The sequence below is a fragment of the Rhinopithecus roxellana genome, chromosome 6 (genome assembly GCF_007565055.1).
Source record: "Rhinopithecus roxellana isolate Shanxi Qingling chromosome 6, ASM756505v1, whole genome shotgun sequence".
Taxonomy (NCBI): Eukaryota; Metazoa; Chordata; class Mammalia; order Primates; family Cercopithecidae; genus Rhinopithecus; species Rhinopithecus roxellana.
In genome coordinates, this window is record NC_044554.1 from 83794541 (window position 1) to 83819652 (window position 25112).

At 38.7% G+C, this 25112-nt stretch overlaps 1 protein-coding gene across 1 annotated transcript in view; it reads left to right on the forward strand.

The window, feature by feature from the left end:
* ABCA13 (ATP binding cassette subfamily A member 13) overlaps positions 1-25112 on the forward strand; it is a 520700-nt gene that overhangs the window by 202916 nt on the left and 292672 nt on the right. Inside the window, exons 32-35 of the mRNA XM_010374424.2 lie at positions 11870-11984; positions 16189-16518; positions 18367-18436; positions 20505-20636. Of these exons, the coding sequence (XP_010372726.2) occupies positions 11870-11984; positions 16189-16518; positions 18367-18436; positions 20505-20636 (647 nt within the window). The remainder of the gene's footprint in view (positions 1-11869; positions 11985-16188; positions 16519-18366; positions 18437-20504; positions 20637-25112) is intronic.

Genomic DNA, 25112 nt, shown 5'->3' on the forward strand with positions numbered 1-25112 from the left:
TAGTGAAGCTTCTAATTGGTGGATATTAAATATGTTTTCCAGATTTTTAAAATATAATTTTAATTTTAATGTTAGATTCAGGGGGCACATGTGCAGGCTTGTTACATGGGTGTATTGTGCGATGCTGTGGTTTGGGATACAGTTGAGCCTGTCATCCAGATAGTGAACATAGTACCCAATAGTTTTTCAATCCTTGTCCCCTTCTTTCTCTTCCTTCTAGTAGTCCCCAGTGTCTACTGCTGCCATCTTTATGTCCATGAATATGCAGTGTTTAGCTCCCACTTGTAATTGAGACCATGCAGTATTTGGTTTTCTATTCCTGTGTTAATTCACTTAAGATAATGACCTCCAGCTGCATCCATCTTGCTGCAAAAGACATGATTTCATTCTTTTTTCATGGTTGCATAGTATTCTATGGTGTATATGTACTACCTTTTCTTTATCCAATCCACTGCTGATGGGCATCTAGGTTGATTCCATGTCTTTGCTATTGTAAATAGTGCTGTGTTGAACATGTGAGTTCATGTGTCTTTTTGGTTGAACAATTTATTTTCTTTTGGATGTATACCCACTAATGGGATTGCTGGTTTGAATGGTAGTTCTGATTTATTTGAGAAATCTCCAAACTGCTTTCTACTATTGCTATTGTAAATAGTGCTGTGTTGAACATGTGAGTTCTTTGCTTTTGTAAATAGTGCTGTGTTGAACATGTGAGTTCGTGTGTCTTTTTGGTTGAACAATTTATTTTCTTTTGGATGTATACCCACTAATGGGATTGCTGGTTTGAATGGTAGCTCTGTTTTATTTGAGAAATCTCCAGACTGCTTTCTACAGTGGCTGAACGTTTTACATTCCCATCAACACCATCAACAGTGTATAAGTATTCCCTTTTCTTCATAGCCTGGTCAGCATCCATTATTTTTGACTTTTTTTTTATTATTATACTTGAAGTTCTAGGGTACATGTACACAACATGCAGGGTTGTCACATATGTATACATGTGCCATGTTGGTGTGCTGTGCCCATTAACTCATCATTTACATTAGGTATATCTCCTAATGCTATTCCTTCCCCCATCCCCACAATAGGCCCCGGTGTGTGATGTTCCCCTTCCTGTGTCCAAGTGATCTCATTGTTCAATTCCCACCTATGAGTGAGAACATGCAGTGTTTGGTTTTCTGTTCTTGCGATAGTTTGCTGAGAATGATGGTTTGCAGCTGCATCCATGTCCCTACAAAGGACACGAACTCATCGCTTTTTATGGCTGCATAGTATTCCATGGTGTATATGTGCCACATTTTCTTAATCCAGTCTGTCACTGATGGACATTTGGGTTGATTCCAAGTCTTTGCTATGTGAATAGTGCTGCAATAAACATATGTGTGCGTGTGTCTTTATAGCAGTATAGATTTATAATCCTTTGGGTATATACACAGTAATGGGATGGCTGGGTCAAATGGTATTTCTAGATCCTTGAGGAATCGCCACAGTGTTTTATACAATGGTTGAACTAGTTTGCAGTCCCACTAACTGTGTAAAAGTGTTCCTATTTCTCCACGTCCTCTCCAGCACCTGTTGTTTCCTGATTTTTTAATGACTGCCATTCTAACTGGTGTGAGATGGTATCTCATTGTGGTTTTGATTTGCATTTCTCTGATGGTGAGTGATGATGAGCATTTTTTCATGTGTCTGTTGGCTGTATGAATGTCTTCTTTTGAGAAGTGTCTGTTCATATCCTTTGCCCACTTTTTGATGGGGTTGTTTTTTTCTTGTAAATTTGTTTGAGTTCTTTGTAGGTTCTGGGTATTAGCCCTTTGTCAGATGAGTAGATTGCAAAAATTTTCTCCCATTCTGTAGGTTGCCTGTTCACTGTGATGGTAGTTTCTTTTGCTGTGCAGAAGCTCTTTAGTTTAATTAGATCCCATTTGTCAATTTTGGCTTTTGTTTCCATTGCTTTTGGTGTTTTAGACATGAAGTCCTTGCCCATGCCTATGTCCTGAATGGTATTACCTAGGTTTTCTTCTAGGGTTTTTATGGTTTTTGGTCTAACATTTAAGTCTCTAATCCATCTTGAATTAATTTTCCTATAAAGAGTAAGGAAAGGATCCAGCTTCAGCTTTCTACTTATGGCTAGCCAATTTTCCCAGCACCATTTCTTTCCCCATTTCTTGTTTTTGTCAGGTTTGTCAAAGATCAGATGGCTGTAGATGTGTGGTATTATTTCTGAGGACTCTGTTCTGTTCCATTGGTCTATATCTCTGTTTTGGTACCAGTACCATGCTGTTTTGGTTACTGTAGCCTTGTAGTATAGTTTGAAGTCAGGTACCCTGGTGCCTCCAGTTTGTTCTTTTGACTTAGGATTGTCTTGGCAATGTGGGGTCTTTTTTGGTTCCATATGAAATTTAAAGCAGTTTTTTCTTTGCCAATTCTGTGAATAAAGTCATTGGTAGCTTAATGGGGATGGCGTTGAATCTATAAATTACCTTGGGCAGTATGGCCATTTTCACAATATTGATTCTTCCCATCCATGAGCATGGAATGTTCTTCCATTTGTTTGTGTCCTCTTTTATTTCACTGAGCAGTGGTTTGTAGTTCTCCTTGAAGAGGTCCTTTACATTCCTTGTAAGTTCAATTCCTAGGTATTTTATTCTCTTTGAAGCTGTTGTGAATGGGAGTTCATTCCTAATTTGACTCTCTGTTTGTCTGTTACTGGTGTACAAGAATGCTTGTGATTTTTGCACATTAATTTTGTATCCTGAGACTTTGCTGAAGTTGCTTATCAGCTTAAGGAGATTTTGGGCCGAGACAATAGGGTTTTCTAAATATACAATCATGTCATCTGCAAACAGGGACAATTTGACTTCTTCTTTTCCTAACTGAATACCCTTTATTTCTTTCTCTTGCCTGATTGCCCTAGCCAGAACATTCAACACTATGTTGAATAGGAGTGGTGAGAGAGGGCATCCCTGTCTTGTGCCAGGTTTCAAAGGGAATGCTCCCAGTTTTTGCCCATTCAGTATGATATTGGCTGTGGGTTTGTCATAAATAGCTCTTATTATTTTGAGATATGTTCCACCAATACCGAATTTATTGAGAGTTTTTAGCATGAAAGGCTGTTGAATTTTGTCAAAGGCCTTTCTGCATCTATTGAGATAATCATGTGGTTTTCATCTTTGGTTCTGTTTATATGCTGGATTACATTTATTGATTTGCGTATATTGAACCAGCCTTGCATCCCAGGGATGAAGCCCACTTGATCATGGTGAATAAGCTTTTTGATGTGTTGCTGGATTCAGTTTGCCAGTATTTTATTGAGGATTTTTGCATTGATGTTCATCAGGGTTATTGGTCTAAAATTCCGTTTTTTTGTTGTGTCTCTGCCAGGCTTTGGTATCAGGATGATGTTGACCTCATAAAATGAGTTAGGGAGGATTCTCTCTTTTTTTATTGATTGGAATAGTTTCAGAAGGAATGGTACCAACTCCTCCTTGTACCTCTGGTAGAATTCGGCTGTGAATCCATCTGGTCCTGGACTTTTTTTGGTTGGGAGGCTATTAATTATTGCCTCAATTTCAGAGCCTGCTATTGGTCTATTCAGAGATTCAACTTCTTCCTGGTTTAGTCTTGGGAGAGTGTAAGTGTCCAGGAAATTATCCATTTCTTCTAGGTTTTCTAATTTATTTGCATAGAGGTGTTTATAGTGTTTTCTAATGGTAGTTTGTATTTCTGTGGGGTCAGTGGTGATATTCCCTTTATTATTTTTTTATTGTGTCTTTTTGATTCTTCTCTCTTTTCTTCTTTATTAATCTTGCTAGTGGTCTTTCAATTTTGTTGATCTTTTCAAAAAACCAGCTCTTGGATTCATTGATTTTTTTGGAGGGTTTTTTGTATCTCTATCTCCTTCAGTTCTGCTCTGATCTTAGTTATTTCTTGCCTCCTGCTAGCTTTTGAATGTGTTTGCTCTTGCTTCTCTTGTTCTTTTAATTGGGATGTTAGGGTGTCAATTTTAGATCTTTCCTGTTTTCTCTTGTGGGCATTTAGTGCTGTAAATTTCCCTCTACACACTGCTTTAAATGTGTCCCAGAGATTCTGGTATATTGTATCTTTGCTCTCATTGGTTTCAAGGAACATCTTTATTTCTGCCTTCATTTCGTTATGTACCCAGTAGTCATTCAGGAGCAGGTTGTTCAGTTTCCATGTAGTTGAGCAGTTTTGATTGAGTTTCTTAGTCCTGAGTTCTAGTTTGATTGCACTGTGGTCTGAGAGACAATGTGTTATAATTTCTGTTCTTTTACATCTGCTGAGGAGTGCTTTATTTCCAACTATGTGATCAGTTTTGGAATAAGTGTGATGTGGTGCTGAGAAGAATGCATATTCTGTTGATTTGGGGTGGAGAGTTCTGTAGATGTCTATTAGGTCTGCTTGGTGCAGAGTTAAGTTCAATTCCTGGATATCCTTGTTAACTTTCTGTCTCGTGGATCTGTCGAATGTTGACAGTGCGGTGTTAAAATCTCCCATTATTATTGTATGGGAGTCTATGTCTCTTTGTAAGTCTCTAAGGACTTGCTTTATGAATCTGGGTGCTCCTGTATTGGGTGCATATATATTTAGGATAGTTAGCTCTTCCTGATGAATTGATCCCTTTACCATTATGTAATGGCCTTCTTTGTCTCTTTTGATCTTTGATGGTTTAAAGTCTGTTTTATCAGAGACTAGGATTGCAACCCCTGCTTTTTTTTTTGTTTTCCATTTGCTTGGTAGATCTTCCTCCATCCCTTCGTTTTGAGCCTATGTGTGCCCCTATGTGTGAGCCTATGTGTGAGCATGTGTGTGAGCATGTGAGATGGGTCTCCTGAATACAGCAAACTAATTGGCCTTGACTCTTTATCCAATTTGTCAGTCTTTGTCATTTAGTTGGACCATCTAGGCCATTTACATTTACGGTTAATATTGTTATGTGTGAACTTGATCCTGTCATTATGACATTAGCTGGTTATTTTGCTCGTTAGTTGATGCAGTTTCTTCCTAGCATCGATGGACTTTACATTTTGGCATGTTTTTGCAATGGCTAGTACCAGTTGTTCCTTTCCATGTTTAGTGCTTTCTTTAGGATCTCTTGTAGGGCAGGCCTGGTGGTGACAAAAATCTCTCAGCATTTGCTTGTCTGTAAAGGATTTTATTTCTCCTTCACTTGTGAAACTTAGTTTGGCTGGATATGAAATTCTGGGTTAAAAATTCATTTCTTTAAGAATGTTGAATATTGGCCCCCACTCTCTTCTGGCTTGTGGAGTTTCTGCCAAGAGATCTGCTGTTAGTCTGATGGGCTTCCCTTTGTGGGTAACCCGAGCTTTCTCTCTGGCTGCCCTTAACATTTTTTCCTTCATTTCAACTTTGGTGAATCAGACAATTATGTGTCTTGGAGTTGCTCTTCTCAAGGAGTATCTTTGTGGTGTTCTCTGTATTTCCTGAATTTGAATGTTGGCCTGCCTTACTAGGTTGGGGAAGTTCTCCTGGATGATATCCTGGAGAGTGTTTTCCAACTTGGTTCCATTTTCCCCATCACTCTCAGGCACACCAACCAGACGTAGATTTGGTCTTTTCCCATAATCCCATATTTCTTGGAGGCTTTGTTCATTTCTTTTTACTCTTTTTTCTCTACACGTCTCTTCTCACTTCATTTCATTCATTTGATCTTCAATCACTGATACTCTTTCTTCCAGATGATTGAGTCAGTTACTGAAGCTTTTGCATTTGTCACATAGTTCTTGTGTCATGGTTTTCGTCTGTATCAGTTCTTTTAAGGTCTTCTCTGCATTGATTATTCTAGTTATCCATTCATCCATTCTTTTTTCAAGGTTTTTACTTTCTTTGCGCTGATTACGTAGTTCTTCCTTTAGCTCTGAGAAGTTTGATTGACTGAAGCCTTCTTCTCTCAACTCGTCAAAGTCATTCTCCATCCAGCTTTGTTCTGTTGCTGGCGATGAGCTGCGTTCCTTTGGAGGGGGAGATGAGCTCTGATTTTCTGAATTTCCAGCTTTTCTGCACTGCTTTTTCCCCATCTTTGTGGTTTTATCTGCCTTTGGTCTTTGATGATGGTGACGTACTGATGGGTTTTGGTGTGGGTGTCTTTTCTGTTTGTTAGTTTTCCTCCTAACACTCAGGACCCTCAGCTGCAGGTCTGTTGGGGTTTGCTTGAGGTCCACTCCAGACTCTGTTTGCCTGGGTATCAGCAGCAGAGGCTGCAGATGATAGAATATTGCTGAACAGCGAGTGTTGCTGTCTGATTCTTGCTCTGGAAGCTTCATCTCAGGGGTGTACCCAGCCATGTGAGGTGTGAGGTGTCTGTCTGCACCTAGTGGGGGATGTCTTCCAGTTAGGTTACTCAGGGGTCAAGGACCCACTTGAGCAGGCAGTCTGTCCGTTCTCAGATCTCAACCTCCATGTGGGGAGAACCACTGCTCTCTTCAAAGCTGTCAGAGAGGGACTTTTATGTCTGCAGTGGTTTCTGCTGCTTTTTGTTTAGGTATGCCCTGTCCCCAGAGGTGGAGTCTACAGAGACAGTCAGGCCTCCTTGAGCTATGGTGGGTTCCACCCAATTCGAGCTTCCTGGCAGCTTTGTTTACCTACTTAAGCCTCAGCAATGGCGGGCACCCCTCCCCCAGCCTCACTGCCACCTTGCAGTTAGATCTCAGACTGCTGTGCTAGAAATGAGGGAGGCTCTGTGGGTGTGGGACCATCTGGGCCAGGTGTGGGATATAATCTCCTGGTGTGCCGTTTGCTAAGACCCTTGGTAAAGCTCAGTATTAGGGTGGGAGTTACCCAATTTTCCAGGTGTTGTGTGTCTCAATTTCTCTTGGTTAGGAAAAGAAATTCCCTTCTCCCTTGAGCTTCTCCAATGAGGAGATGCCTCACCCTGCTCAGCTCTTGCTGGTTGGGCTGCACCCGCGGACCAGCATCGACTGTCCGACACACTCCAGTGAGATGAACCTGGTAGCTCAGTTGAAAATGCAGAAATCACCCGTTGCTCACACTGGGAGCTGGAGGCTGAAGCTGTTCCTATTTGGCTATCTTGGGCACCCCCCGCTATTTTTGACTTTTTAATAATAGCTATTCTGACTGGTGTGAGATGGTATCTCACTGTGGTTTTGATTTGCATGTCTTTGGTGATTTTTGATGGGGAGGATTTTTTCATGTTTGTTGGCTGCATGTATGTCTTTTGAGAAGTGCCTGCTCCTGTCTTTTGCCTGCTTTTATTGGGGTATTTGTTTGTTGAATTGTTTAAGTTCCTCATAAGCTGTGGATATTAGACATTTGTTGGATGCATAGTTTGCGAATATTTTCTACCATTCTGTAGGTTGTCTCTACTCTGTTAATAGTTTCAAAGAGGTGTTTTTTTTTTTAAAAAAAGATAAAATCAACAAATTTTTAGCTAGATTAAGAAGAAAGAGCGAAGACTCAAATCGAATAAAATTGGAAGCACAAAAGGAGACATCATAACTGATACCACAGAAATACAAAGGATCAGTAGTAACTATTATGAATATACATCAACAAATTGAAAAATCTAGAAGAAATGGACAAATTCTTGGATACATACAACCTATCAAGATTGAACAATTAAGAAATAGAAAGCCTGAAAAGACCAACAATGAGTAACAAGATCAAGGCAGTGACAAAGCTATCCAATTTATCATGCAGCTTGACACCCACCTAACATAATCTGTTTTGTATATTTTGCCTCTCAGAGTGTGCTGTTTGCTTTTAAGAAGCTTTTTTTTTTTTTTTTTTTTTTTTTTTTTTTTTTTTTTAGACAGGGTCTTGTTCTGTCACCCAGGTTGGAGTGTGATGCTACAATCATGGCTCACTGCAGCCTCAAATTTCCTGGGCTCAAGTGATCTTCCCACCTCAGCCTCCCAAGTAGCTGGGACCACAGGCATGCACCACCACATCTGGCTGATTTCTGGATTTTTTTGAACAGGCAGAGTTTAACCATGTTTCCCAGGCTTGTCTCAAACTCCTGGGCTCAAGTGATCTGCCTGCCATGGCCTCCCAAAGTATTGGGGTTACAAGAGTGAGCCACTGCATCCAACCAATAAATGTATTTTCAGTGGTGCATTTTGAGATCTGCAGAAGGTGGGGTTTTGCTACAGAAATCTTTCCTATTCACATTTTTGTGTGACTCTCACATGAACTTGATTTTTTTAGCACCATTTCAAGTGCTTCATGTCTCTTCTAAACATTTATAAAAAATTGAGTGTTTGTCTTTTTTTTCTTATCTTTTTGATTTTAGACCAATTTTCAGAAGCATATAAGAAATTAGCTGGGTTACATAGCCATGTCTTGTAATCTATCATCTCCAATTTCTTATGCTATTCTGTTTCTACCAAATGACCTCAGTCTGACATGTCTGTGCAGTGTCTGGGTACTCTCTTGTATCTGAAGTAGGTGCTCCAAGACCTTCAGAACTAGGTTGATCCATCTCCAAGCCTCTCAAGACTTTCTCCTTTACAAAGCTTTAAGGGATCAATAGGATGCACACATGGTACAGAAGTCTGACCTAAGGTAACTTCTGAATCAACAACTTAGAGAAGAATCTTAGATAATGCTTGTGCTTGATACTTATGGACTCTTTGGTAAGATTCAAGTTGCTGCAAGAATAGAGTTCAGTAGTCATCAAGTCCACTACCATTAAGAAAGAAAAAAAAAGTACGCAAACAAATAGACAAACTTCTTCAACTCTCCAAATAAATTCATTATTAGTTGTCTTTAACTTTACAAGTGATCTAAACTTCCTGTCTGTGGTAAATTGTGTTACTTTGGGATAACAAATGGCATTTGCTGGATAGACAAGTATATGGAGTTTATGGCACTTCCTCTTCATAGACTGCTACCTGCTCTGAGCACTACAAAAAATAATGCTTTTTAAAAAACCTAGAAAGTCTTGAAACTGGAAATCTAAAAGACTCTGCCTTCTGCAAACAGTCATTGTATAGCATAGAAGTTAACCAGATTAACAGGGTACATGGACTTCCTTAAGACTTCCGGAAGTCAGGCCTTGATGACTTCCTCAGGCCAGCGCAGAAAGGAAGAAAGACTGAACTGAAGGAAGGCTTAAAGTCAACGGAAGGGAAGTCACGGTCCCCTTCCCCTTCCCCTTTCAGTATTAGCAATTATAACTTCCCGGACTTCCTCCCATCCCTTCCTCCCTTCCTCCCTTCCTCCCTTCCTCTTTCTTTCTTTCTTTCTTTCTTTCTTTCTTTCTTTCTTTCTTTCTTTCTTTCTTTCTTTCTTTCTTTCTTTCTTTCTTTCTTTCTTTCTTTCTTTCTCTCTCTCTCTCTCTCTCTCTCTCTCTCTCTCTCTCTCTCTCTCTCTCTCTCTCTCTTTCTTTCTTTCTTCTCAACTCACTGCAACCTCTGCCTGCCAGGTTCAAGTGATTCTCCTGCCTCAGCCTTCTGAGTATCTGGGATTACAGGCATGCGCCATCACACCCGGCTAATTTTTGTATTTTTAGTAGAGACATGGTTTCACCATGTATTGGCCAGGCTGGTCTCGAACTCCTGATCTCAGGTGATCCAGCTGCCTCGACCTCCCAAAGTGCTGGAATTATAGGAATGACCCACCGCACCCAGCACATATTTAACTTTCAAACATGACCTGCCAAGTTGACAGCTTGTAAAAGTTGCCTTAAGCAGAAAAGTGAATAAAAACAAAGAGGTGAATTTCCTTTTCTTTGTTACACATCCATCTATTTATTAATAAGTATTTGGCTTCCATTATGAGGCAGGCCCTTGCCAGAGCAAGGAGATACAGTGAGAAGTTTTCCTTAAGGAGCTTAGATTTTGCAGACATCAAAGTTTTGAACGTCCTCCATGCTGTCATTAATGCTATGAAGGAGAAGTTCTGGAGGTCCTCTGAGAGGCTACTTCAGCAGGGCAAGTGTCCAATCTGGACATTTTCCTGTCTCCAGGGCCACAGTCTTTGTTGGGGACCCCTTGTTTCTCATCTAGACTGCTGAGTCTGCTGTAGCCTTCTGACCCCTTGCTTCACAGGCTTCCCCACCTGTACTCCATTGTCTACATAGCATTTAGTGGTCTTTTTAAAAACACTGTGCACCTAACTATGCTACCTCTCTGTTTCTCTCTTTCTCTTCCTTTTAAAGTCTTTTCAATGTACTTTCTTGTTCACTGAATAAAATATAGAACTTACCCTGACATGAAAGATCCTTGCATGATCTGTCCTCTGCTCATGCTCTGACCCCATCTGCTGCTGTTGCATGAAGGCCTTGGCTGCTCCTGACCTGTGTTCTGTTTGCTCCAACCTCTGGTCCTTGCCCTTTTTTTCCTTTGCCTGGAGCAGTCTCCCTTCGGATACCTGTGTGACTCATTTCTTTACTGCATCCGCTTTCTGCTTGAGTATTTTTTTCCGCTGTCAGCTCAGCGAATCACCCTGTCTGAAATAGCATTCCTTCTCACTTTTGGTTAAGCTGGTTCTTTTTTTCCTCATAGCATTTATCACTACCTGACATTATGCGTCTCTGTTTTAGTCCTTTTTGTGTTGCTATCACAGAATACCCAAGACTGGGTAGTCTGTAAAGAAAATAAGTTTATTTGGCTCATAATTCTGGCAGGAAGTCCAAGATTAGGCAGCCTGTCTGGTCGGCTTCTGCTGAGGGCGTCATGCCACTTCAACTCATGGCGGGAAGTTTAAGGGAGAGAGGGTGTGTGCTTCATACATGAGAGGCAAACTTGCTTCATAACAGCCAGCTTTCTCAAGAACTAATCCAGTACCCTGGGAACTCACCTTGTCTCATGAGAACTATGTTAATCCATTCACGAGTGTGGAGACCCCATAACCCAAACACCTCTTAAGGCTGCATTACCTCTCAATACCATTACATGGGCAATTAAATTTCAACATGAGTTTTGGCAGGGAAAGAACATAGCAATCTGTGTTTATTGGATTATTTTATGTCCCTTTTCACCTTGCCAACATACTAGAATGAAAGATCCTTAATGGCAGGGCCTTTTACTGTTTGGCTCATTCATGTAACACCAGCCCAGTAACATGGCGTGTACCTGCGGTTGGTCTCAATGTTGAATAAATAATTATTACATGGATTTAGAGCTCAGAGAGTATGTGGTGGGAAGACAGAGGGTCCAGTTTGAGGTAAGGATGCCTACATTTAAAGGCAGGCAAAAGAGAAATTGCCAAGCTGTGGGTGCAAAGCTGGGAGTTGTTCTGGAAGCGAAGAGGAAAGAGAGGAGAAGGGAATGACCAAAGTCATCAAACATGTCTGAGAACTCAAGAAGGAAAATGACTGGATAATTCTCATTGGATTTTGAGGCATGACTGTCACTGATGTCCTAGATAAGAGTCATTTCAAGTGTATATTAGAAATGGAGCCCAGTTAGAGTGGGTTGAAATGTGAGTGTTGGGAAAAGAGACAGGAAGACTTTCATTTGCCAATTTTCAAGTATTTTGTAGATGATAATCTATGATCAATTAATATCAATAATTCAAGATAGATAATGGTCCCAACTAAGTTGAGGAAATAGTAGGCATGGATTAATGACCTGCTTTGCTCCAACCTGCTCTGCCTATGGCAAGTGTCACAGAGTATTGTGGTTGGGCTGTGGCTCTCTGAGAGACCTTGAACCAGTTGTGTCTCCTTCATGACTTCCTTCATGAATTTGCACACCTACAAAATCAGCACACCAATCATGGCCCTCCTACCTAAGTCATAGGCATGTAGAAATGACCAAAGGAGACATCGCTCCTGAAAGTGCTTTGTAACTTGAAAGAAAAATGTAAAATAATAGTAGAGTCATTTTGCTTGCCTCCGGATGCTGACTAAATTATCCCCTTACAGATTCCTGAACAACGTTGGTTTCTTTTTTCCACTGATAATGATGCTGACGTGGATGGTGTCTGTGGTCAGCATGGTCAGAAAATTGGTGTATGAGCAGGAGATCCAGATAGAAGAGGTAAATATCCTTAAACCTCGCCTAGGAGACAAAGATGGGGAAGCTGGGGACTTTGGAAATGGATCTTGTCCCATAACTAACCTGAGCCTCTCTGTTTTGCTTCCCTCTCCTCTGCTGGGCTTCTGGTGTACAAAATAGCTGAGTCCCTGTTCCAGAAAGATGATTTTATGTTGAAGTCTGAAGCAATGCCAGACTTTAACAGATATTTTCCATTGACGTGAAAGAAAGTCAAAGAATAGCCATACGAGATTGCAAGAACAAAGCCAATGTTCCTCATTCAGCAACTTTTTTCAAACCCAGAAAAACATAGCAACAGACTTCCCATCTTAATTTATGCTTAGAATTTTTTTTATGTAGAGGCCTTGCTATTTTTGTTATAATACTGTTATAAAACTTGAAACTATCATAACTTAATTTTTTTTATTTCCATAGGCTTTTTGGGGAACAGGGGGTATTTGGTTACATGAATAAGTTATTCAGTAGTGATTTCTGAGATTTTGGTGCACCCATCACCCGAGCAGTGTTCCTGGTACCCAATGTATAGTCTTTTATCAGTCACCACCCCAACCCTTTACCCTGAGTCCCCAAAGTCCAATGAATCATTCTTATGCCTTCGTGTATCATAGCTCAGCTCCCACATGTGAGTGAGAACATGTGATGTTTGGTTTTGCATTCCTGAGTTACTTCACTTAGAATAATAGTCTCAAATTCCATCCAGGTTGCTCTGTATGCTATTATTTCATTCCTTTATATGGCTGGGTAGTATTCCATGGTGAGTGTGTGTGTGTGTGTGTGTGTGTGTGTGTGTGTATACTTTTTCTTTGTTAACTCATTGATTGATGGGCACTGGGTTGGTCCCCTATTTTTGTAATTGTGAATTGTGCTGCTATAAACATATGTGTGCAACTACCTTTTTCATATAATGACTTCTTTTCCTCTGGGTGGATACCCAGGAGTGGGATTGCTGGTTCAAATGGTAGATCTACTTTGAGTTCTTTAAGGAATCTCTACACTGTTTTCCATAATGGTTGTACTAGTTTACATTCCCATGAACAGTGTAAAAGTATTCCTTTTTTACCGCATCCATGTGAACATCGATTATTTTTTGATTTTTTTAATTATAGTCATTCTTGCAGGAGTAGAGTGATATTACACTGTGGTTTTGATTTGCATTTCCCTGATAATTAGTGATGGTGAGTATTTTTCCATATGTTTGTTGGCATGTATCTATCTTCTTTTGAGAACTGTCTATTCATGTCCTTAGCCCACTTTTTGATGAGACTGTTTGTTTTTTTCTTGCAGTTCTTTGTAGATTCTGGATATTAGTCCTTTGTTGGATATATAGATTGTGAAGATTTTCTCCCGCTCTGTGGGTTGTCTATTTACTCTGCTGATTATTTCTTTTGCTGTGCAGAAGCCATTTAGTTTAATTAAGTCCCATTTATTTATCTTTGTTTTCATTGCATTTGCTTTTGGGTTCTTGGTCATGAAATATTTGCCTAAGCCAATGTCTAGTAGGGTTTTTCTGATGTTATTTTTCTAGACTCTTTATGGTTTCAGGGCTTAGATTTAAGTCTTTTATCCACCTTGAGTTGATTTTTGTATAAGGTGAAAGATGAGGATCCAGTTTCATTCTTCTACTTGTGGGTTGCCAATTATCCCAACATCATTTATTGAATAGGATGTCCTTTCCCCACTTTATGTTTTTGTTTGCTTTGTTGAAGATCAGTTGGCTATAAGCATTTGGGTTTATTTCTGGGTTCTCTATTCTGTTCCATTGGTCTATGTGCCTATTTTTATACCAGTACCATGCTATTTTGGTGACTATGTCCTTATAGTATAGTTTAAAGTCGGGTAATGTGATGCCTCCAGATTTGTTCTTTTTGCTTAGTCTTGCTTTGACTGTGTGGGTTATTTTTTTGGTTCCATATGAATGTCAGGATTGTTTTTTCTAGTTCTGTGAGGAGTAATGGTGGTATTTTGATGGGAATTGCATTGGACTGCAGATTGCTTTTGGCAATATGGTCATTTTCATGATATTCGTTCTACCCATCCATGAGCACGGCATGTGTTTCCTTTGTTTGTGTCGTCTATGATTTCTTTTAACAGTATTTTGTAGTTTTCCTTGTAGAGGTGGTTCACCTCCTTGTTTAGGTATATTCCTAAGTATTTTATTTTATTTCTTGTAGCTATTGTGAAAGGGGTCGAGTTCTTGATTTGATTCTCGGCTTGGTCACTGTTGGTGTATAGCAGAGCTACTAATTTGTGTACGTGAATTTTGTATCCTGAAACTTTGCTGAATTTACTTGTCAGTTCTAGGAGATTTTTGGATGAGTCTTTAGGGTTTTCTAGGTATATGATATTATCATCAACGAACATCAACAGTTTGACTTCCTCTCTACTGATTTGGATGCCCTTCATTTCTTTATCTTGTCTGATTGCTCTGACTAGGACTTCCAGTACTATGTTGAATAGTAGTGGTGAAAGTGGGCATCCTTATCTTGTTCCAGTTCTCAGAGGAAATGCTTTCAACTTTTCCTTGTTCAATACAACATTGGCTGTGGGTTTGTCATATATAGCTCAGACCATAGTAGAATAAAATTGGAAATAAACTACAAAAGGAACCCTCAAAACCATGCAAATACATGGAAATTAAATAACATGCTCCTGAATGATCATTGGGTCAAGAATGAAATAAAGATGGAAATTAACTGAACTGAATGATAATAGTGATACAACCTATCAAAACCTTTGGGATATGGCAAAAGTGATGCTAAGAGGAAAGCTCACAATATTAAATGCCTACATCAAAAAGTCTGAAAGAGCAAAAATAGACAACCTAGGGTCACACCTCATGGAACTGGAGAAACAAGAACAATGGAAACCCAAACCTAGCAGAAGAAAAGAAATAACAAAGATGAGAAAATAGCTAAATGAAATTGAAACAAAAAATACATTTAAGTCTTTACTCCATCTTGAGTCAAGTTTTGTATAAGGTGTAAGGAAGGGGTCCAGTTTCAATTTTCTGCATATGGCTACCAGTTTTCTCAGTACCATTTATTAAATAGGGAACCCTTTCCCCATTGTTTATTTTTGTCAGGTTTGTCAAAGATCAGATGGTCATAGATGTGTGGTCTTATTTCTGAGATCTGTATTCTGTTCCATTGGTTTATGTGTCTGCTTTTATTCCAGTACCATGATGTTTTGGTTACTGTAGCTTTGTAGTATAGGTCAAAGTCAGGTAGTGTGATGCTTCCAGAATTGTTTTTTTGTCTTAGGGTTGTCTTGACCATACAGGCTCTTTTTTTAAATTTTGGTTCCATATGAATTTTAAAGTAGATTTATCTAATTCTGTGAGGAATGCCAATGGTAGTTTAATGGGAATAGCATTGAATCTCTAAATTACTTAGAGCAGTATATGACCATTTTAATGATAGTGATTCTTCCTATCCATGAGCACGGAATGTTTTTCTATTTGTTTGTGTCCTCTCTTATTTCCTTGAGCAGTGGTTTATAGTTCTCCTTGTAGAGGTCCTTCGCTTCCCTTGTTAGCTGTATTCCTAGACATTTTATTCTCTTTGTGGCAATTGTGAATGGGAGTTCATTTATGATTTGGCTGTCTGCTTGTTTCCTGTTGGTGTATAGGAAAGCTTGTGATTTTTGAACATTGATTTTGTATCCTGAGACTTTGCTGAAGTTGCTTATTAGCTTAGGTAGCTTTTGGGCTGAGATAATGGGGTTTTCTAGATATAGGATCATGTCATCTGCAAACAGAGACAGTTTGACTTCCTCTCTTCCTATTTGAATATGCTTTATTTCTTTCTCTTACCTGTTTGGCCTGGACAGAACTTCCAATACAATGTTGAATAGGAGTGACGAGAGAGGGCATCCTTGTCCTGTGCCAGTTTTTAAGGGGAATGCTTCCAGCTTTTGTCCGTTCAGTATGATATTGGCTATGGGTTTGTCATAAATGGCTCTGTTTTAAAAATTTAACTTAATTTTAAGTTCCAGGATACAAGTGCTCATGAAAATCAAATACCAAGCTTGAGGAGGCAATGTCCTTCCCAGGGCCCTTCAAAGGGCGGTATTTGCAAGCAAGCAGATTTACCTTTCCACTGGTCCATCTTCTTTCTCCTACTATCTGATTTGTTCTTCCTCAAGTATGCATTCTGTCGTAACCTTGGGTTTTTTCTCTTTTTGATAGTATCTGCGGATGATGGGAGTGCATCCAATGACCCATTTCCTGGCCTGGTTCCTGGAGAACATGGCTGTGTTGACCATAAGCAGTGCTGCTCTGGCCGTCATTCTGAAAACAAGTGGCATCTTTGCACACAGCAATGCCTTTATTATTTTCCTCTTTCTTTTGGATTTTGGGATGTCAGTCGTCATGCTGAGCTACCTCTTGAGTGCATTTTTCAACCAAGCTAATACAGCGGCCCTTTGCACCAGCCTGGTGTACATGATCAGCTTTCTGCCCTACATAGTTCTATTGGTTCTACATAACCAATTAAATTTTGTCATTCAGACATTTCTGGTAAGTAAGTTGTTTTGTAAAAATACAAAATAAAACAAAACTGCAATATATCTAACAAAACAAAACCAACCACCCTCACCTTTTCAATTTGTCATATTCATATCTACATGGGTTTTCTGATATCTGCTTTTTAAAATCTTACCCACAAATGTAAACCATTGAAACTGCAGTGTTTTTGCTGGACAGCAGCCCATTAAGAATGTCCAGTTTTTATGTAACAGAGATTTTCTGCAGACTCTGGAAAATAAGTAGCATTCTTAAGGAAACATATAACTTTGTTTTTTCTTTCTTTCATGCATGGAAAATGATAGATTTCTAAAGATATTTTAGAAGTAAAAAATCAGCATTTTTTCTTGGAGCATTATGAATTACATCACATTGAGTAGAAAAATCTCTCCGTTAGTAATGTCAGAGTCACTCATCCATTTAAAATGTACTTCCTAAAAAAGTATGATAACACTTTCAGGTCTGTGACATCAAATACGTAGAACGTAAAAAACATATTCATTATTTTATGACAATTCCTGGCAAGCATAGTGCCTGAAACATAGTAGGAACTCAATCAAAGCGAGGGTGAACCATCCCTATTAAAATGATCTCTTCAGAGAGCCAGTGGCATCACTGTAAACACTTGCACTGTGCTCAAGACTATTCTCTCCAGCAGGTCAAGTGACTTCCTAAAATTGCAGTCTGTTGAGAGATATGACAGTCTTAACAGAGACTTTGGGGAGATGTCAAGGAGACCTAGATCACAGGGCTGCTCAGGGGTATTTAAAGGCCCTTAAAAGTCCTTTTGTCCAGCACAGGATTCATGAAAGCCCCAGTGCTTCACTCACTTATTGGGAGCAGAACACCTTCTCTGCTCATTCAGGGCCTAGAGTAAAATATTTATATGAAAGCCAACTGATGTTTCTTCAACTTCAATAAATGATTCAAAGCTCTCTGGTTTCTACTAGCCATGTACACACAACATAGATACACATGCAGAATGAAAAAGTGGTTATATTCCATCAGTGTTTTATCTATTGATATGTGTTCATCGGTGTTGATTGGCTTATGTCACATTTGTAAAAATTCATAACCAATAATTTCTTGTTAGTGTTAAGTAGATGTTTTCAGAATAATTAACACAAGTGGGACCATTCACGGTCCCTCCCCATATACTCCTTGTACATAGAAAAGGAGTCATCCATGATCTGACCTAATTTTCAAATGGTGGTGTTTTTAATTTTACCTCGGTTCTTATATTTGTGGGTTCTATGCATATAAAATTTGATTTTCTTTTTATATATTCAAATGCTTTTTAGCAAATAAAAAATATCTAACTCTGGTACATTATATTTTTTAATGTAAGATATTTTTTTCAATGGGGTTTCTTTCTAACATAAGACCTCTCCACTGAGATAAAATAACATTTTTCTTCAATACGCCTTCTTTCTAGTGTAGAATAGTGTATGTATTCCATCAGACAGCCTGCAATGTGCTCCAGGGCATTCACTTAATAATAAAAAATAGTAAATTGCTCTATTCCATTTTTCACTGTTTTGTGTTACACATTTCTGTGTATGATGCATTGGATTTATGACACTTCAAGCATCTCAGTAAAGAGAAATAATTCCTTTTAATGTTAAAAACTAGCTTGTTATCACGCTTTTCAGAGTGGACTGACATTCTACTAAGTTTTTCAGATTAAAATATTTAAATGACTGCCTGAACCGATGGTTGGGCATCATCAGAATGAAAAGTTGTTACGACTTCTCTCTTTGAGTTAATTGTTGTGGATTTTCTGTGGTCCCAATCAAACACTAACGTGCAGTTTTTCTTTTCATTCCATCAATCTGTGGGCAGTGCCTTCTCTCCACAACTGCCTTTGGACAAGGAGTATTTTTTATTACATTCCTGGAAGGACAAGAGACAGGTAAGAGCGTGCATGTGTAAAAAGTAACTCTCAGTGAATCACCTTTTTGGAAATTAATAGTTATATTGCAAGTGATCCAGTAGGAAGTCTTCATTATCAAGTACAGCATTCAGAATGAGATTTGGATATCTGGTTTCAGTGTTGTATACACCTCCCACTGTCTGGTAGCCCCAGTTTTGAGAACATTCAAGAATAATCATGGCATCCCTTGCCTCAGACACTATCCAGGTCAACCACTCAGCCAATGCTCGAGTCTTCCTTATACCACCCCTGACGTCGGGTCAGGTGAGTGACCTTCTGAACCTTCCAAGAGTAGGGTATGCAAATGTGTCCATCTGTTAGATCAGGGGTCCCCAACCCTTGGGCCATGGAGCAGTCCATGGCCTGTTGGGAACTGAGCCTTACAGCAGGAGGTGAGCAGCAGCCAAGGGAGAGAAGCTTCGTCTGTATTTACAGGCACTCTCCATTGCTCACGTTATTGCCTGAGCTCCACCTCCTGTCAGGTCAGTGGGGGCATTAGATTCTCACAGGAGCCTGAACGTTATGTGAACTGTGCATGCAAAGGTTCACATAGGTGTATGTGTCACAAAGGTTCACAAACATGCAATAGCTTGCATGTTCCTTATGAGAATTTAATGCCTGATGATCTGTCACTGTCTCGCATCACCCCCAGATGGGACCGTCTAGTTGCAGGAAAACAAGCTCAGGGCTCCCACTGGTTCTACATTATGGTGAATTGTGTAATTATTTTATTATATATTGCAGTGTAATAATAATAGAAAAAAATGTACAATAAATGTAATGCACTTGAATCATCCTGGAACCGTCCTCTATCCCCCAGTCTGTGGAAAAATTGTCTTCCACAAAACTGGTCCCTGGTACCAAAAAGGATAGTACCACTGTGTTAGATGATTGTTGACCTGGGATCTGTCTTCCTAGATCCTCTATCCGTGTTTTCTAGTTTCTCCTTTCTGATTATTCCTTTTACATGACAACCATCCACATATTTGTTGGCTCTCATCTTTACTCTTAGATTTACTAGATCATTCCTGAAGATCAGGTTCCAGAAATAAATCTAACCAGTATAAAATAGAGTGCAATTATCTCATACCAATGCAGCCTAAAATGATTTTCTAAAAATCTGTTGGCAGCATTTTTTGCTTATATTGAGAATTTGACAACCAAAATTCTAAACCAGAACGTACATGTATTTCATAGATATTAGTGTGGTTTTGCGGGGGGAGGGGGTGTTTTTGTAAACAGAGGTAAAACACATGCTATAAGTAAAATTTGACTCTAGCTATTGTTGCATTAGCCAGTTAATTTGTACTGGTCTTTGAGTTCTTAGAGTTTTTCAGTAAGATATATTAAAATGTTCTTTTACAGATGAGTAATCCTGAATAATTTCTTCTAACTAATCTTTAGAATAAATTGAATTAAGATGATAGAAACAAAAAATGGTCACTGTTAGACCACTTGAATGTTTTGGTCTAAATTCCAAGCACACAATGATTAAAAAATATATTTTATTGAACTGTAGCCTGGTACCATAGGGAAATTTAGAAAGGGGAATATTTTTCTTAACTTATATGTTAATCCAGAAATAAATCACAAACATATTATAAGAAAATAATAATTCTTTCCCACCCTAGTTCTTATATATCTTATTTATGTATTTTCCAAGAGCACAGAGACTTACACAGTTTAGAATTTGGGTTCTCAAGGAGATTAAAAAAATTTTTTTTTGAATGCTTATTTTCCTTAAATACAAAGTCCTTTCTACTCAGTAAATAAAACTAGATATGAGTAAGGTGACCTTTAAGACTTTTTAAAGTATTAGATATTAAAATGTAGTTAATGATCATCCCACCTAGTATCATTGAAATAGGTGTAAGATTGCACAAGCTAACATTTCATTTGAAGAGTTATGGCCAGTGGTATTGACTTTCTTTTGGTTTTAGTTCTATTCAACTTTACTTGAGCTTCCAGAAATAATGAACTCATTGTGACAAAATCTACTGTAAAAGAGCTTGTGCAGTTCTAACTCTGACCTTTTTCTTCCTGCTAGGGATTCAGTGGAATAATATGTACCAGGCTCCAGAACAAGGGGGCATGACATTTGGCTGGGTTTGCTGGATGATTCTGTTTGATTCAAGCCTTTATTTTTTGTGTGGATGGTACTTGAGCAACTTGATTCCTGGTAAGAATTTTGCACTTTAAAAGATAACAAAATAAATTTTAAAAACAGTTTGAATTAATATGCACAAATATTAGAATAATCATTTATTCTTTAAGGAAGATCCAGAAAAGGAAGTCTTAGGATATATTTTAAAAGGAGCTGTACATTTTTGAGAAAAAATGTGATGCTTTTGTTTCCTGAGTGGAAGGTGAAAGGCCACGTGAGGGGTTAGCCAGGATGAAATGAGCATGAAAACTCACCAGGCCCACCAATCAGCTCCCAAGTGGATTTCAGTCTGCACAGAAAATATCCTGGTTTCGTAGGTAGAGTGTTTCCCAACACGCATGAGGGGTGAGGGCAAGAGAGCCTGGGGGCCTGTGGTGCTGCAGCCTTCCAGACAGCAAAGAGGTCAGGTGGGGTGGGGGTCAGGGTGCTCAGAGTGCCTTGGGCAGAAAGTCACTCCTAGTGGGGGTCTAGGGGCCAAGCGCTCAGCCAGCGGCAGTTCGGCAGGTGGCAGGACCTGGGGAGAAGCAGGCAGAGCCTAAAGGCAGCTAGACAGTGTGGGCTGGGAGTGAGGGGCCATGTCCAACCACAGGGCTTTCAGTGTTGTCACGGATATGGGGTTTCCCAAATGTGGCGCACTTTTTCCTGGTATGGCAGGCATGCCCCAGAGGTCTGGAGGACAAGTATATCAATGGCCAAAAAAAAAAAAAAAAAAAAAAAAAAAAAAAAAAAAAGCCACTGATGGTAATGGGTTTTCCTAGCTGTTTTGGGAGGAAAAGAGGCATGCATACTTTATCTTTTTGGTTCAGGTCCAAAAGAGCAGAAATAACACTTTAAAATTATTTATTTAATTTTTAGAGATAACACTTTAATGGTGGTGTATTTTCTTGCTGAAATTACATGCAACTCTGGTTCTATGCTTTTCAAAGCAAATAGCATCTAACTAAATTAAAATTAAAAATGTAAAAAAAAAAATTCTAATCTTATACAAATGAAAATGGAGGGATAGAAGGAAAACAAACGCTGTTCATTCTGTTTGTGAAAGCACATTCCAGACTTGGAGAGCTCATGAATCATTTAGGGATGGGTAAACATAAAAATAATATGGGTCACTGAAAAGATCATTTTGCACAAAAGTAGGAATATATGGCCCTCAAGAGGTAGAGAGAGAACATAAATTGGAAACCTGATTTATTTAGGAAAAACTTAGACTGCATCGTCTTGGTACTTTGAATATAATTTAAGAAAATAAAACTTAAGAAATAAGATTCTAGGAAATAAGAGATAAAAAAAAAATGAGTTGAGAAGGCCAAGGGTTAGGAAATTGGATGAGAAGCAATTGACTATTGAGAAGAAGCAAAAATAACATAAGAAAGTAATGTTACAAAATACATCTGTGATGTCAATTTAAAATACAAAAGACCAGCAAAAAAAGTCTACTCTCTGCAATGTTGAGATGAAGATAAAATGTGTCCTGGGACCCAGAATGATCTGATTTCTCCCTCAACCATCAGCATCTAAGGCAAGAGGCTCCTAGGGGTAGTATTTTTCTACATTATAATAAAGCAAAGGAACATTGTATTCAGCTGAGACTTTCGCTCTGAATCCCACTGTGGAATTCTAAATCGAAAAGTTTTAAAAGAGACTGAGCCTTGAGGTGGATATCTGTTGTGCAGAGGGTTCACTGTCTAGGTCATATTTGAAGGGAAGAAAAGGGAATTGGGGGTACACTCATGGAAGAAGGTAATTGAACTCAGAAAAGCTGAGTGATGGTGAGAATGTCCCCACCATTGGGACAGTATTGAGTCATTCCCTATCCTGTGGGTCAGGGGATGTTCGGCTAAGCTGGTGCCTTTTAAGAAGAAATTCTTTCTAAAAGTTCAGTGAGGTTAACTTGAGGCTCAGAAGAAATTTTAAAAAATCGTTTTTATCAGGGGGCCAGGAGATTCAAATACTGGATTTGGTAATCTTTTGGAAGTACCTTGGCCATCTGAACCATGCCACATTTGGAACTCACGTATATTCGACTGGGGAAACCATCATCTTCTATTCCCTCTTTCAGCTCCTCCTGTCCTTCCATTTTCTCAGACTCCTAATTCCCTGCCCTCCCATTAGGTTAAGGTTAAACCAACAATCCACCATCTTCATATATTCACGCCACAATCTTGCAGTCTCACAATATGGCTCATAATTAACATCTACCCAATATGTTAAACTTGAGCTACTTCAGAACCAGCTCTTACCCTACCACATCCAACTGGAGAAAAAGATCTGATTTTACTTCGCAAGTCTCCCTTAAGTTCACTCGGATGTACCTTTTCTAGGGAATGTCTCCATGTTTTCATCAGGCCATACAAAGTGTTCTGTGACCTCTAATGAGTTACGATTCCCAGCTACACTGGATCCTACACCCTGCAAAGGGAAGCAAATGCAGGAGGACCTCGATCCACCTCTGAATGGCAGACACTCATTTCAACATTTTGTTTAGTGAATTTAGAGTGGTGGGTTTTATATTTTCTCTTTGTGATTGTAACACTAATTTTACCTACCAGCTAGTTAGGAAAAAAGATCAGTCTATTACAGAATTTTAAAAAAATCAAAGCTCGAACATATTTATAACACATATTTAAAAATACTAAGGCGTAGAGCTGAATAAATATGTCAATAAAGATTTTTGAATTTATCACAAAATTCAGACTCTTTTATTTCGAAAGCTAAAAATAAGAGTTGGCAATTTGCATATTCCCAAATTGCACAAAGTATTTATTTTCCACTTTGACAAAGTCTGCCGATAATAACAAGGAATAAAATTGCCAGACACTATTGATGGTCTTTCAGATCCATAAAGAGGGTTATAATTTCTAGGAGCTCTCAGACCCAATACCTTCTTTTTAAGACAAATATTTTATATTACCTCCTTTACTCTCTTGAAATGAAACTTATAGATAATGAAAACTACCTGTGTATGAGTCTTAAAATTAATGTAATTTTAAAATTTTAGTATAAAAGAGAAATAGAAAGTAATTTATAATAAGATAACATGTAAATTATCAGTGCTCAGGCAAGAATTCATTAGAACACAGAATGAGATATTCAGCTGCTTACACTTATTTGGAATATGTTTGGATTTAAAAGAAGAAAAATGGTTGGAAGCCATTTGGTACTAAAAGGAAAGAAAATGCACAAGTAAAGAGAAATGTAGACACTAGCAGTAAAGCTAATGTTAAGTAGTACTAGATCAGATTTATTGGTATGTGATTTAAAGATGAAAATAACTTCAACTGAAGTAGGAAAAATGTGGGAAGAAATATTATACACTAATGAGGTGAATAAAATAATGATATTTTTGTAAATGACCTGGGTCTTACTTAAAAGTAATAAGGAAAGTTCCCTATGTTAACACATGGGGCAGGTAAGGACAAAACATAACAGAAGATCCATTTCCTGTCTTATGATTCTATCTCATTTCAGTCTCTCCATTCAGCCTCCAGTCTTTTAAAGACTTTGGAGATCTATTCTTTAGTAGTGACAGGAAATAGAGGACTGATTGGACAAAGAAATAATATGAATAATGTAAGAGGGTTTTATAGAGAAGCCAAGGGAACAGCATCAAAATAAGATTGAAAACGAATAGGGAGCCTCATGTTAATCATTTCAATGTGTAATTTTTACCAGATGGTCTTATTTTTCTATACAGTTTTAAAATACATATATATAATGTGTGTGTGTGTGTATATATATAATGACAATATAACATAGTTACTAACCCTTATTAATACAATTTAGTGCATTTTCTGAATTTCTACTAATTTAAATATATCTGGTTTTAAGTTTGTTAAAAGCAATCTTCACATACTTTGTCATGTTATTTGGGTAAAATGGGGCAGAATGAAGATTGATACAGTCATACTGCATTGCAAACTCAAAAGCAGTGAGTGACATCACTATTGATAACATGGTTTTCCAAAATAATGAACAATTTCTGCTTTAGACAATAATCTTCCACTGGTTTACACAGTGGTTGAATTTCTGAAAAATTTAGTGTATACTGAGACTGAACAGAAACTTTGAGTTTATATGTCCTAGCCTCAATAACCATGCAACACTTTGCATTTGCACAACTGGTCAGGCTCACAGAAGGCAAGTCAAGGACATTTCTTTGTTGCACTTTGGAGCATATTGACCAACCCAAGCATCTGCACACTAAAGGCAATTGTATCATCTGCATTGTATTAATCATACTTTTTTATTTTCTGTATTTCTGAGGCTTTGACTGGAGTTGAAGGGGTGCAGTTACTGACCCTAGAGGGACTGTTCCTTCCAGGGATAGCCAGTTCCTAGCCATAGTGAAGGACTCACCTGTGGATGTGCCTTTCACATGCAAACAAACCAATCCAGAGCCCACACCCCTACCACTATGGGGTGCTCACACGCAGGGCCACTGTCTACCTGGCCTGATGAGCCCAGGGCAAGGTACCAGCCAACTAGGGACAG